The sequence below is a fragment of the Chiloscyllium plagiosum genome, chromosome 10, assembly GCF_004010195.1.
Source record: "Chiloscyllium plagiosum isolate BGI_BamShark_2017 chromosome 10, ASM401019v2, whole genome shotgun sequence".
Taxonomy (NCBI): Eukaryota; Metazoa; Chordata; class Chondrichthyes; order Orectolobiformes; family Hemiscylliidae; genus Chiloscyllium; species Chiloscyllium plagiosum.
This window is the reverse complement of record NC_057719.1, coordinates 49423325-49438417: the sequence shown is the minus strand read 5'-3', so window position 1 is coordinate 49438417 and position 15093 is coordinate 49423325. Positions and strand designations below refer to the sequence as shown.

At 35.9% G+C, this 15093-nt stretch overlaps 1 protein-coding gene across 1 annotated transcript; it reads right to left on the bottom strand.

The window, feature by feature from the left end:
• Nucleotides 1-3630: 3630 nt before the first annotated feature.
• LOC122553631 (AP-5 complex subunit mu-1-like) lies at nucleotides 3631-14584 on the bottom strand. The gene is made up of 5 exons (XM_043697737.1): nucleotides 14415-14584; nucleotides 11125-11210; nucleotides 9586-9713; nucleotides 6755-6851; nucleotides 3631-4181 (listed from the first exon to the last, which is right to left on the bottom strand). Exons 1-5 carry the CDS (start codon nucleotides 14519-14521, stop codon nucleotides 4084-4086), a joined length of 516 nt encoding a protein of 171 aa, XP_043553672.1. The 5' UTR covers nucleotides 14522-14584; the 3' UTR covers nucleotides 3631-4083.
• Between the last annotated feature and the right edge of the window lie 509 nt (nucleotides 14585-15093).

Sequence of the window (15093 nt, the reverse complement as noted above, 5' to 3'; positions counted from 1 at the left end):
AAAGCCAGAGACTTAAGATGTATCATTGTACAAAAGGAAATTAATAGGTTCATATTTAAATCATTTGTCTATAAAGTTTGTCAATTAATTCAAAATGCAAGTATTGTTCTTCCATAAAATTGGCAATCATATATATGTTCCACTCAAATCACGAAATTCATTCTTTTTCTGCTGAAGTTTTTAGTCAGCATGAATGATCTTGGATCTCCTGACATAATTTTAAAAAATTAGTTCAGTTGGAACTTGAACATATGAATTTATCAAAATATGTTCCGTTAAACGTTTTTATTTATTGTGTCAATAGCTCACTTAATTAATTCACTTCCATTTGTTATTCTATGCCAGTCCAACACTGAATTGGTTGGGGCAGCGGCATGGCATTTTATGATTGATAATTACCCTCCTTGCCTGGATTAGGGAAAATATCTATCAGCCTTTTCACAACAGACACTATCCAGTAACCCTTGTGGAAGAATACACCTGAAGCTCAAGAAATAATCACGTTAGTTAAATACCGAAGATCTGACTACATTAGAAGATGATTGATTTCTTTTGCTGCTTTGATGATGGCAGTGGTGATTTGGGATAGAAGAGGGAGAAAAAGAAAGATTATCTTTTTAATCATAAAAGCAAGTTTAACTTTTGTTAAATGTTAATTTGTCTCAGATACTAACGTAAAACACATATTACAACAACCAAAACTGATGTATTTAAATATAATTACTGAATAGGTACAGTTGAGTTAAAAAAAACAAGGTTATGCTCCAGAATTCATTTACTAATCTACTTACAACTTCTCAACATGACAAAGTATCTTTTAAAATGCAGGCTTCTGTACAAAAAAGCCGTGAAAATGCTTAAAACAGTAGCTTTAATGTGCACACTTCCTGGACATTTTAGCTTATAGAATGCCATGCTGCAAGCTACTTTTATGTACATAGATAAAAGTGTTGTGACAGAAGACCGTCTGCAGGATTTGCACAATGTTTTATAACCGTGTTGTGAAGCTAAATGGATTTTAGCTTCCTCCCCATCAACAATATAGGTCTGGCACCAATCTTGGGATGAATGCAATTCATATATACTGCAAATACTAAGCATCTTTCAACTTTGTAAAATTGTATAGCAGAATAGTTATAAAAGGAATAGAATGAAATCCAAATGAGAATTTTTGAAAATGATTGAAGTTTCAGCAGAAGAAAGGACTCCCAGAGTTTTCTTATTGCCTAGAATAAGAAGGCCTTGTCAATCACGATTAAGCTTCTAGAATCGGAATCCCTTTGAAATGCAGCTGTTTCTTCTTTAATTGTGGCAACGGATACTGAAAAAGAGAGAAGACCAGCCTTAAAGATGGGTAAGGAATACAAAACAGCTCAGGATTAGCTTCAGAGTTCAAAGGTCACTAATTACACTAAGGAGTTCCCAGACACACTGAAAACACAAAACAGGTCACCTACCAAACTGGAAACAGACTCAGCCTTCAAAAAAAAACCTTTCTGAAGTAGAAGATTTCCAGACATGACCAAAAGCAACTCAGTGGGATCAGCTGACCACAAAAGGTAAAAAGTATGGGCTTCTCTCCTGCCTTCTTTGTTTCCTTAGAGGCCTGATGGAGGGTAAGCCGAACCTGCAGATGGCATCGGCCTTCTCATTTGTTCACTTTTTTTTCTGGAGGCGTGACTATTATGGAGGAAATATTTCAAAATAAATTAACACAGAACTCATCTGGCTTTCAAATCTCACTCCTTAATCCATCTCTTTACAAAAGACTGGAGTGTGTTAATAAAATACCTATATTGCCATGTTATTGATAGTCTACCATTTCTAATCCACACAAAAAGACTAAACACTGCAAATTTAAAGCAATATTCAATTTAATTTATATTAGGCCTATGATACAAAATGTAATTGTACTGAAATGCAGATTCAGGAAAAATAATTCCCTTTCACATGCTGCTCAGAATTAAGGGTATTTGTGTATAATTAAAAAGATCTTTAAAATGTGTTTTGATGACAAAGGGAATGATATTAGAATAGTGGGGAATGACATGTTAATTGTGTTTAGGTAAATGTATTCATTTGCAACAACAGTAACTATTTGGCGAAAGTGGGTAGCATGGGCTATTTAAAACGTGTTCATTTTGTCTCATATATGACTTTTTAAAAAGACTTGAGGCTATTATGAAATCAGTACAAATGATTGGAAGACAAACATTGACGTAGTGCACTGCAGTTCTCTTTTCATCACAAGATTATGGTCAAGTCATCTGACAACTGGTGGAGAGGAAACATTGCTTGGAGTGGCAGTAATTGCGTGACTCATGAATGTTCACTTATCTATGACAGTCTGCAGCCTTTGCAGTACAATGGGCGAACGTAACATCTGTTAAGATGCCAACTCAATATCAAACTGTGCAATGATCACTTAGCCATGGTGAAGGGTTAAATTCATTCGTTAATATATCACGAATGAGGAACAGCTTAACTCTGCAAGCATTTTTTTTCCACTGAAAGCTCCTCTTCTTTCAACTGTTCTGGAAGAAAGGAAGTCAAAACATACTTGTTGGATATATTTTTTAATGTCACTAAATATTGACAATGGGAAAATGTTTGATAGCAGCTTATTTGGATAGAAGGACTGGGAGAGCAGATGCATAGAAATATCACTGCCTGCAAGTTCCTTTCCAAGCTACTTACCATTTAGACATAGAAATACATCACTGTTTCTTCAGTGTTGCTGGGTCAAAAGCCTGGCAAACCCTGCCTAAAGCATTGTAGGTCTACCTGTGACAAATCAAGAAGGCAGCTCACCAACTCAGAATTGGCAATAAATGCTGGCCCAGCCATGAAGCCCAAATTCCACAAATAAATAAAATTGTTTCTGGTATCGTCTGTGCTATCAAGTAATGAGTGAGTGGAGCTTTGCCACGGGAAAGAAGAAACAGCAGGGGCAGCTATTTGTGACACCTTTTAGCACAACATTTGAAAGTAAGCTAAGGAACAACACTTGTAGAGTTCAGAAATAAACTTGTGCTTGTAATGAGTATACTGGGGGAAGTCAGTTCAGAATAAAAAGACTGGAGAGAAAAGAAAACAGGTGACTTTTTAAAAGTTTCTTTGATGCAGAGCAAACAATTTCTTTTGTTTGGATTGGTCAAACACTGTACAAGTATTGATCTAATGTGTGGTCTGTGAACTGCAGTTTGAGCAATCTATTGCTTCCCGGTGAAAAAGTTTGTTGCATACTACTTTTGTACAATGCAGAACTGAAATAACAAACTTCAATAGTACATGAAAGGAATACCTTTTTCTTTACTGTTTATTTAGACAGTGAATTAGCTATGAACTATTTTAAAAATTGACCAGAAAAACTCACTTTACTAATTGATTAGTTGAAATATAATTACCTGTAAAGCTCCAGGTTCACTCCATGTTCTAAAATAGCTAAGCTCTGCTGAGACGGTAACTGTCACACTACAACTGGGGTAGAGTGAGAAGAAGAATATAAAATTCAAAGTTTCAGGTCCTGGCTTATTTAACTACAGTCATCCCCCTGTACCTACAGGGGATACGTTCCAAGACCTATCGCGGAAGCATCAAACTGCAGACAGGTGCAAACCCATTCAAACTTTCCCGGCAGCCCCCTGGTCCTTGCTTCCAGGGTATATGTTTGGACCACAGTAAACTGCGGAATCAGGGTCGACCTGTAAATTGTTGGCAGTAAGGCAGTATGATGTTGAGACTGGAGCTCCCAACACGGACAATAATGGTTGCTTGAATTAGCTGCAGAATTAGCACAGTATCCTTTATTCAATGTATTCAAGATAGCAGGTCAAGAAAGAACTCTCCAAAATGTTACAGATCATCATATTTGTAATAATTACTGTGGCTCACTCAGGCAAATTTTTCATGTTTTATTAATATATTTACAATACTTATCATTGTACATCACTTGATCAAAATTTACCATTATAATTAGGATATATTTTTGTTTCATACAATTTAAAATAGATAACTGAATAGTTAACTATTGTATCTTGTTTTGAAAAAAGATTTTTGTTCTGAAACATTTCGCCCAAATGTTCACTCCCAATTTCGTAAGGATACTAATGGCCTGCTGGCCACGGGTGCATCACCTTTGGAGTTCCAGATGTAGTACTCAGAAGAAAGTAGTTCCCTGGCTGGGAAAACAAAAGAAAATACTTTATGAAGTTACAATGAATTGGTAGGTTACTTATGTGTCAGTCTGTATTCCATCTAGGTATGGCGGTGTTATCTCAGTGACTAACTCAAAAGACCCAGCAACAGATCACTGAAGCTAGCTGTCTCATTGGAACTGCTACGTGATACTAAAGATATGGTTAGACAGCTCAGACAACACAGATATGTCAATGCTGCTTTTGAGCTGTATTGAGTGAGAAACCTGAAATAGATGGCTTTGAATTCAGCCTTGGGTCAACAATGTTGTGTGATAGTTACATACTATTTCCAATCTACCTGACAATGCTATTCAACTCAAAGATCAAAGGTTTCTGGTCTGAGTAATAAATATAATCTTGATCGAAAACTCTTTCACCTCAGTTGCTTCCATGCCAAAGCCAAACTGAACAGCACAGACAAACATGACCTACAATTTGCAGGTGACTGTAAGGTCCATTTGCAAGTCTGCTGCAAATCAATTTCTTCAATTCTGCATAAAAGAAACTTGACTTATTCTTTAAACTTGCAGAAACAAAACTTATATCAACTCACACCTGATTAGTTAAATATTCCACCACCGCCCATCCATGTGAAGGGGAGACTCTGAAATACGTTAAACACTTAATGTACTTTGGAAACTACTTTTCTCAAAAGGCTACCATTGATGAGGAGCTCCAACATTGTAAAAAGCTAAGCTGGTGAAGTTGATCCAAAGTATGGCAGTGAGTGTCGGTAAGAAAGACATCCCCATGTTAACAGAATTAGGAGTGTACTGATTAGTTGTCCTAATCACTCATCTGTAGTGCAGTGAGACCTGGAATGTGAATCAGTGACATCTTTGTGTGCCAGAGAAATTCCATCAATATATCAATGACCCATCATTCAGGTTCAGTGAGAGAAATGTTAAACAAATGCTTGTATCCTTCTTGAAGCTAGCTCTGTAAGTGTTCAGCCAAAACTCCTGCTTTCCCAATTTCAATGGACTGGACACTCTGTCTGAATAGAATCAGTGTCATAGAGTCATACAACGTGGAAACAAACCTTTCGGTTCAACTGGCCGACCTAAACTGAACTATTACCTGCGTTTGGCCGATATCCCTCTATACCTTCCCTATCCATGTATCTGCCCTTTTAAATGCTGTAATTATAACTACTTCCACCACCAGCTTATTTCATATGGCACCATCCTCTGTATGAAAAAATTGCTTCTCAGGTCCCTTTTAGATCTTTCACCACTCATCTTAAACCTATGCCCTCTAGTTTTAGACCCCCCCCACTCTGGTGAAAAGACCTATGCTATTCACCTTATCTAAAGGCCTCATGATTTTATAAGCCTCTAAAAGCCTCAGCCTCCCACGCTTCATCAAAAATCAGAGCCTAACCAGCCTCTCCTTCTAACTCAAACCCTCCAGTCTCAGTAATAGATTGTGACATATTACAGTTTAAGATATTGATAAAGTACTCAGAAAGCAATATGTAGGGATCTTGACTTGAAGAGTTGATGTTAAATTTCAGCTGTAATCAACAAAAGAAGGGGCTCTCTGGACGCCTGCTGTATTATTATGTTCTTCGTTTCAGGCCACTTTTGATCATTTCCATTTTTTATGCCTTGACCCAATAACCGAAAGCCCCACTGACAGCTATCTTCATCACATGGTTTCCATCTTGTACACACATTACTCCATGCCAGTGTACCCACAGTATTCACTACAAACTTGTATGAATGGTTGAATAGCATCTTCCCAGGCAGATGCTGTTTTCTCAACTCCTAAATAAGCAAATAAAATATTTGAAAACACTTTGAAGATCTTCTACTATCTGCTTACTATTTTTCCTGTCAACTGTTCAGAGATATTTTTACACATCTCTGGAGCAGCAGGCACTTCAATCTGGGCCTCCCAGTCCAGACGCAGGGAAACTACCTTTGTACTACAAGAGGGCCCTCACTTATGGTGCTTATTACTAATTGTTCAATATTGGAACAACCTGACCATTAAGTTGTATCACTCTGAGTCACAACAACAATGCAAAGCTTTGGCAGAGAAGGAAAGAAAAGGAAGCGAATCTTGCTCTCCAGATCTCATTATGTAGGACGTCTTGTCCCATGTGCACAAAGATCTGTGTGTTGAGAATAGGCTTGTTCAGACACAAAACCTTGGCAGACACTTTTAATTCTGTGTAAACATCATTCTCAATTCAATGGACAGCCAATAATGATGTGTATGATAATACAAGGACAGTAACAAAGCTAAAAGGTTTACAAATTGGAGAAGTGGAGAAGTAAAGATCAATAAAGCTGCCTACCTTAATAATTAAATCATGATTAAATCTAGTAACATATTTTGAGTTGAATCAGGCAATTGCATGTCACATACCAGAATAACAACGTCATGAGGCAAATGCACGTGCAAATCTTCACCTCACTGTACCAGAGTCCACTGCTTTCAGCTACATAACAGGCAAGACTGACCCCTGCAGGAAACAATCTGTTCTGGCTAGCAGACAATTAAAAATATTCATACATCAAACAATATAAGAAAATGTAGAACCTTACATGTGATGATTCTGGGTTTTGCTGATGAATACACTTGTATAGAATGCTGATCCACATAACAACCTGTCAGTGTATAATCTGGTATTCGAAAGTAAAGCTGGAGATATAAAATAAAATAAAATTAAGAAAATGAAAAATTAACAAATAGCTTTAGAGCAAAATGACTTAATTGTCATTGAAAACTTCTGAAAAATTTCCATTCATTTTCTAACTACAGGTCGTTCTGCTATAATGCACCTTTTGTTAACTCAAATTCACTGTAATGCGATTGATGAATTTGGGACACTGTTTCTAAAGCGAAAACGTTTAAGACATGTATTGGTTGTAACGCCATTACATCACCAACATTTTAAGTGCTGCTTCTAACAAGCGATTTTTCTATAATGCGGGGTTGTACAAAAACCCAACTATCATCTTACAGAATAAGTTTCTTTTTGGGTGAACTGAAGTCGAAGCACCTTTGAAATTTAGATACCAACAAATCAGCTGGACAGTACATCCAGTACACCAAGCCAACTTCAGGATGAGATAATTATCTCTTGCTTAAGTTACATAGCTTTCCATATTAGTATTACAAAATATGAAGGATTTAAGTAAAAAAAGCATGAATTACGTTTTGGTAACCTATTCCAAAATGAGTTTTTTTAAACCATCATTAGATTTCCATTAATAAATTATACTTTGTTTCCTTATCCTAAGACAACCTTAAAGTACACCGCCACAACCATTGTGCCATACCAGGTTTCCAAGGAGGAATGGAATGGAATGGCACTTTTATCCAGCCCTTTCTCATGAAGCTATATCTTGTCCTCTACACTGAACAAATGTAAAATTCATAAATATAACTATTATTATGCAGAAATAAATCTGTATTTCCTGGAATAAAACAATATGTGTTAGCTCATTGCACTGTTCAAAGAGTTATTTTTCTGTCAAAGTAAGCATAGTTGTGCTTACTATGTTGCTATTTTACTATTTGATATTGTCCAATTATTTCCTTTTAAGGTTTTTGAAAGTTAAGCAATCTCTATTAAATATTTGAAATAATCTTATAACATCCTTAATTCTTACTGTAAATTAAGTCACTTTGATATCCTTTGACATCTTATGAGAGACTAAGTTATGTTGTCTAACATTTTGCAAAACATGGGAGGAAAACAATAATACTAAGTTGTTAAAACCAGAGATAACAGAATGATTGACCCCAAGTATTCATCTCTGTTACAGACATACCCCATTCAAATGGTTACCTAACACATGAATGTATAAAGCTGCAGTCCACAAAATGTAGATTGTTACATTTTGTGTACTTTGGAAAATAACTATAAGTAGTCAGAGCTTATAACAATCAACATTTAGATGGAAATTAAATTACAGTAACTGGTTGGCATTAAGACCATAACACATAGGAACAGAATTAGGCCATTCTCCTGCCTACTCCCCATAACCCTTGATCCCCTTAATAATCAAGAATGTCTCTCTGCCTTAAAGGCCCTCAATGACTTGGCCTCCATAGCCTTCTGCAGCAGTGAATTCCACAGATTCAGCACACTCTGGCGGAAAAGAAATCCTCCTCATCTCAGTTCTAAAGGGTCGTTCCTGCATTCAGAGGCTTGCCCTTGAGTCCTACTATCTACTAGTGGAAATATCTTTTCCACGTGTACTCTATCCAGGCCTTTCAGTGTTCTGTAAGTTTCAATCAGATTGTCTCTTATCCTTAACCACTCCTCATTCCCAGGACCACTCTTGTAAATATCTTCTGCACCCCCCTCCAATGCCAGCACATCCTTCCTTTGGTACAGGGTCCAAATCTACTCACAATATTCCAAATGTGGTCTGACCAGAGCCTTAAAAAGCCTCAGCAATATATCCATTCCCTTGTATTCTAGACCTCGTGAAATGAATGCTAACATTGCATTTGCCTTCCTGACTGCCAAATGAACCTGTGTAATAATCTTAAGAGAATCCTAAACTAGGACTCCAAAGTCCATTTCTCTGCTTTAGATTATCAAAGCCTTTATCCATTTAGAAAATAGTTTATGCCTCTATTCTTCCTACCAAAGTACATTACCTCACAATTTCAAACTTTGTACTACATCTACCACTTCTTTGTCCACTCTCCTAGCCTGTCAAAGCCCTTCTAGAGCCTCCCTGCTTCCTTAACATTACCTGCCCCTCCACCTATCTTTGTGTCATCTGCAAACTTAGGAACAATGCTCTCATTTCTTGTCCGGATGGTTAATTTATAAAATTAATAGTTGTTGTCCCAACATTGACCCTCACTAGTCACTGCCATTCTGAAATTCTGATTATTATTTTAAAAAATAGTTTTGATAATCCAGCTACTAGCAGTATTTAATGTGTTTATGACTCAAAGTTTAACCTGAACATTATTTTACTTCTAAATTCAGGAGGCTGGACTACCTGAAGTTGGCAGCATGTCAATATTTAAAATCAAAAAGTTACATACTTCTAATTACTTGATGTAGGAGTAGATTTGAGTATTTACAGCACAGAATTATTTAAAATGGAATTGCAGTCACCAGCTGCATGAATAGACTGTAATTGATAGTCAATCTGTCTAATAGTTATGGCAATTTTTTTCCTACCATGGATCTTTTTATTCTCACTGTTTAAAGAAGAGTTGTGGCAATTACAAATTTATCAATAAGACATGTTGTTAATTGAGAAGGGCAGCCTGCAAACAGTGTCCCATTTAAAGATATTTTTCCAGTCTAAAATAGTTTGACTGCATATACATTTTAAGATTTCATTTCTTCAAATGACAGGTTGAGATAATTATCTGTCAAAGTAAATCCCAATCTACGTACCTTAACATATGCAGTAAGGCCAGTGCAGAATGGATCAGTTAGCTGCGCTGAATGGTTTGATATGCCAAATGCAGGGAACATTACAATACCAGTTAAAGATACTTCCAAAGATTTAGGGAATTTCTGACCTAAAAATGGAATAAAGCAAACAGTATTTGAAACATACTAATAAATGCATTGAATATTTTGTAATATTTGATATTACAGAAAATATTCTTACTAATTCACCAAAATAATTGATCCCCAAAATTAACGTTCATTGTAACATGATCTATTTGCCTTCAAAAGTGAAGTACTAATGACACCAATACTTCAAAGTTTTGCAGTAACTTTACAGCTCAATAAAGAGCAAAACAGCTTCAACTTCCCAAAGCATGCTGTTTCATGCTGAATTTTAAAGCAGTTAGCCAATGTGAAATCTCTGGTTGGTGAATACATAGATTTACCTGTGTATTATTAGTAACCTTTATGAATCAAACATTAGGAATATGTAAGAAACCAGTCAAATTATAAATCTTTGCAATGAGATAAATCATTATGAACTTTTTTGATGGAAAATGAAACAAATTGGTTCATTGACACTGATTTAGTATTAATGCATTCAATTACTTGACAAAGTAATATATTCCAACATTACAATATAATTAATACAATTGTTGAAGCAGTTGGAATCAATACACTTTTTGGTGTGTTATGAAGACATTTGCCACTTGTATAATTTAACAGGAGGATCCAGAGGTACAATTCTCTTCCCTGACTAGAAAAAAATAAAGTATTGCCAAGATCCTGCTCAGCTATCCAGAGCATACAACTCCATTTATGTTTGAACAATTTATCTACTTCTATCCTCACTGATAATCTCCCTCTTCATGTTAACACACAGGCATTTTATGAATAATAAATGTGTAATTTAATAGTGACGTTGATGTCACTGCTATATAGTACAGACCAAATCAAAGTCATTAGACTGCTGCAAATGAAAAGTAAGGTATCCCTAACATTTTAGCAATTTTCTTCCACTATTACATATTAAGCTAGATTTTCTGATAAATGGCAATCTCACGTAGATTGGCACACTAACCTTCTTCTTTGCAAAAGGGAGCATTTCTGACAGGAAATTCTCCTTGGAATTCCCTTAGAAATGTGGAGCCCTACTTCCATCCTGACAGTTCTCTTCTTGGTGTCAGGGTTGAAGGTTTGAGGGTTGGGGGAAAAGAGTGCTGTTGGGTGAGGACAGGACATTTCCTGGGCAATTTCTTCAGAGACTACTACGAAGGGCTTCCGCAGGGTCCCCACACCCAAATTCCATATGCTGGAACTAAGACTGTCTGGCCATAGGAAAAGCTGGTTACTGAATGAATTACACACAATTAAATGCATCTTAGTTTCGGCCATGAATGTATGTCGTATATTACAGGATTAGAGAAAGTTGAAATTGCAGTAATTACATTGGGAAAATCATTACAATCTGTTACTACACAAAAGATATTTTGCTTCATGAATCAAATTTAAGTGAAATGGAACAGTCAATAAACTAACCGAGGACCCAGACCAGCAAGCTTTTCTCCCGTGACACCTCCAGTTGCCCATGGTTCACCTTACACTCAGCGTGTAGTATTGGACCCCTGTAATGAAAGAGACAGAATTGAATAACTAGGTACCTTTTGAAAGACTTCTAAGTCATACATGCTTCTTGATTTCAAATGATTTAATATTTATCCTCCTTCAGGAATAATATATTTAAACTTAGGAACAAATGTGCCATTAATTAAATCACAGAGAAATAGGCCAACACACAAACTTCATGTAACGAAGCAAAATAAATCAAAGTATATTAATCCTCAATAATCGACTGTTTTGAATTGATCTCTGTTGATCTTCCAATGATTTTACATTAAAGCTGATTAGGGCCAGTGGCACATTATTATGCTGCTTTCTGCAATCCAAGAATGATAAATAATATTCTATCTTTTGATAACAGCTGTAATAGATTGTTTATGAAAAGGTGATGATATAGCATGCTACCTTTGAATCCCAAAACTTAAATCTCAATTTTTTTTATGAAGTGGAATTTTGCAATGTTGCCTTTAAAAAAGCATTTAAAGCAATATTGACCTAAATAAGAGCAGTCACCTTCAAGTGGAACTACATTTTCTGACGTTTTCACTTCTGCAACTATTCCATTGCAAGTACCAGAACGTTACGTTATTTTTCATGTGAAAAAAAAGTTCAATTGACTTAATTTTGATATTAATGAAAATCATAATGTAATCTACCTTGAAGATGAAAAATATTCTACAGCCTGTCAAGAAAGATAATTGAGTTCAAAGCATAGGATCAATACCCAGGACTAGAAGGCGCCTTTGTGGCCAAAAACATTACTATGATTAACATAAACGATGAAAACAGCAAGAAAGAAATTTGATTAATACTGGAAGGTATGGAACAGTTAAAGAGAAAATAAACTTTTAATAGTTGTGTTTGCAGATTTGTAAGCATTTATTTTCCATACAGACAAAGGTAAAATGCAGTATTGGGCCACGTAACCAAGTTTCGAGTAGTAAGAACAGAATGAAAGATTATTAGGATCACACTTTGCAAAATGAAAAGCTAATATTCTGTGTGTAGAGGACAATAGATAAGATACTAATCGAATTCAAAAAGAATCACCATGCTTGAAGAGTGGCTGCAAATAATCTTGTACTGATTGAATGACTATTTGTTTCAAGTGTAAAAATAATTTTAAAAACTATTTAACAGTTTGGGTCTGACTCATTATTGCTAATGTAACAGTTATCTCTAAACGTTATTCTTGTTTGCAGTGGTTCTAACTACACACTTATCAAAGTAAATACCTTAAACAAACAGTTGAAAGAACAGCCTGTATAGCCTGTCTTTTTCCATATGGAAAGGAAAATGCACAAGTTAAAAGGCATTCATCCAGAAAACGAATTCATATGAATACATTGTGCAACAGATGAAACTCTTTCTATGAGATTTATATTTCAGTTACATTTTCAGAATGTGACTGCACAGCAAGTAAAATCTCTTCACTTGCAATTGAATATGCTAATACAGTAAATACTTTAGTGCAAATGTCTCACTGGTAGTTTATGTTTTTACATCTGTGCTGGTCTTGCTTTTCCAAAACAATACTAATCTGAGCTTCTAAATTCACTTTTCACAAAATCCAGTTCATTCAGCATTCGACTGCCCCATCTTTTCATATAAAGATCACTCAGCAGTTTTCCATTTTACTAGAAATCAAATGTGCCACAAAGTAAATGATCAAACTTGTGGACACCACATTCCTCTGGACGATTTACCATACTGCATACAATTTTCCACCATCCATTAGTCTTACCGTCCATTATCTTTTCTTCTTTAGTGAAAATTGCTACTGTGGAATTTGCCATCTCAATTTCCCTGCACTCCTCTCCCATTTTAACCTATCTCCTTCTGAAATTGTAGCACTCTATTCTCTATTAGTCAAACTAACTTTGATACCAAATCTGCTGACAAGACTGTAGTTGTTGTTAGTTTGTCAACCTAGCAGAGGTCCAACATTGACTCTTAGAATAGAACTTAGAATCCATACAGTGTGGAATCAGACCCTTCGACCCAACAAGTCCACAACGACCTTCCAAAGAGCAACCCACCCAGACCCTTTTTTCTACCCTATTATCCTTGACTAATGCACCTAACCTACACATCCCTGAACACTATGGGCAATTTAGCTTGGCCGGTTCACCTAACCTGCACATCTCTGGATTGTGGGAGGAAATCGGAGCACCCGGACAAAACCCACACAGACACGAGGAGAATGTGCAAACTCCTCACAAACAGTCACCCGAGATTGGAATTGAAATTAGGTCCCTGGCGCTGAGAGGCAGCAGTGCTAATGACTGTGCCACTGTTCCAACTTTCTGGAACTCCTCTGGCCTCCCCGCTAATATTCCCAATATTCCTATTATTATTACTGATCTCATTTTCATGAAAAAGCACTCATTGCAACATTGGAAAGGAACAGGTCTGTTTTGCCCCTCAAGCTTATTTCACCATTGAATGAGATCATGGATAATCTACAAGTAACTTCATATATTTTCTACTTGCCTGGATGAATGTGGCTTTAATAACACATTAAAAAGTTTGACATCATCCAGGACAAAGCTTGCTCAGTACCCATCCACCATGTTAAACGTTTGCTCCCTCCACCACTAGCCCCTATTGGCAGCAGTATATACTATAAATGAGAGGCTCTGCAGCAACACACCATATCTCCTCCAACAGCATGTTTACAACAGACACATGGGAACAACAACTTCTGCAAGCTCCTTTGCCAATCACACACCATCTTTATTGGAAACTGCATTACTACTTCTTCACTTCTCTGCATCCAAGTCTGGAACTCCCTTCCTGGTAGCACTGTGGGAGCACCTACAGCAGGTGGGGCTGCAATGGTTCAAAGCAGTGACTCACCTCCATCTTCTGAAGGACAATGAGTAATGGGCAATGTATCAGTGATTGCCATATCCATAAAGAATAACTTTTAAAGAAAACTTGAATCTATGTTTGAATAATGTAAATGTAATCAATTAATGTAGCATAAATTGCAGTTTGCCTAAGTAAGCTCAAAATTTATACATCTTTTGTGTTGTTGCTTAATTTCATTTCTGAAAGGTTTGATTTCCAATTTTTAGACAATGTTTCCTAGTCCTATAATCCTCAACTAGTGAAAATAGTGCTTTCTCTATTTACCTCATCTGTTCTCCCCAATACTTTGAAAATATTAGCACACAAATTCTTTCTGATGCTGTCACCTATATTACCTGTTGAAAAAGGGAATATGTGCTTCACAATATTCAAATCCATTTTTGACACTTTCATGTAGTTTCAGATTAACTGTAATCTTTAAATTTTGCTCCTCTTCTTTCATTTGATAGGAACCAAGAATTGGAGGGATGGGTACCTGCAAACAAACTGGTAGGTCAATAATACTTAACTAATCTCCAATTCCTAAATTGAAATTAACTATATTGATTCAGATGACCATTTGATTTGAGAAGGAATAACAATCTAGTCTTTCTATTCAAATCAAATTGGAATTTTTTTTGTTAAATTGAAAGGTTCTGAAAACTTCAAGAAAGTCAATGAATGCAGTAAAATGAAGTAAAAATATAATGACAATAAAAATCTTATAAAATATGTAAGTACTCTCAATCAAATTTCTTTTGTACTGTGCAATATATAGTGATAGTCTCAATGACATCAAAAATTTGCTTTTTTGATCTTCACATTGAAAAAACATTTGGTTTATTTGGTTTATTATTGACTGTTTTGTGCTGAAGGTGACATCATTGAACGCTAACATAAATTACACAATGAACAAATAATGATTAAGAACATTTGTTACAAGAGTTGTATAGTTATTAATCTTTGAAATAATGGTTAGATTTACAAATATTGATAGGGAAAGTTGCTTTATATAGACAAGAATATTTCACTGGT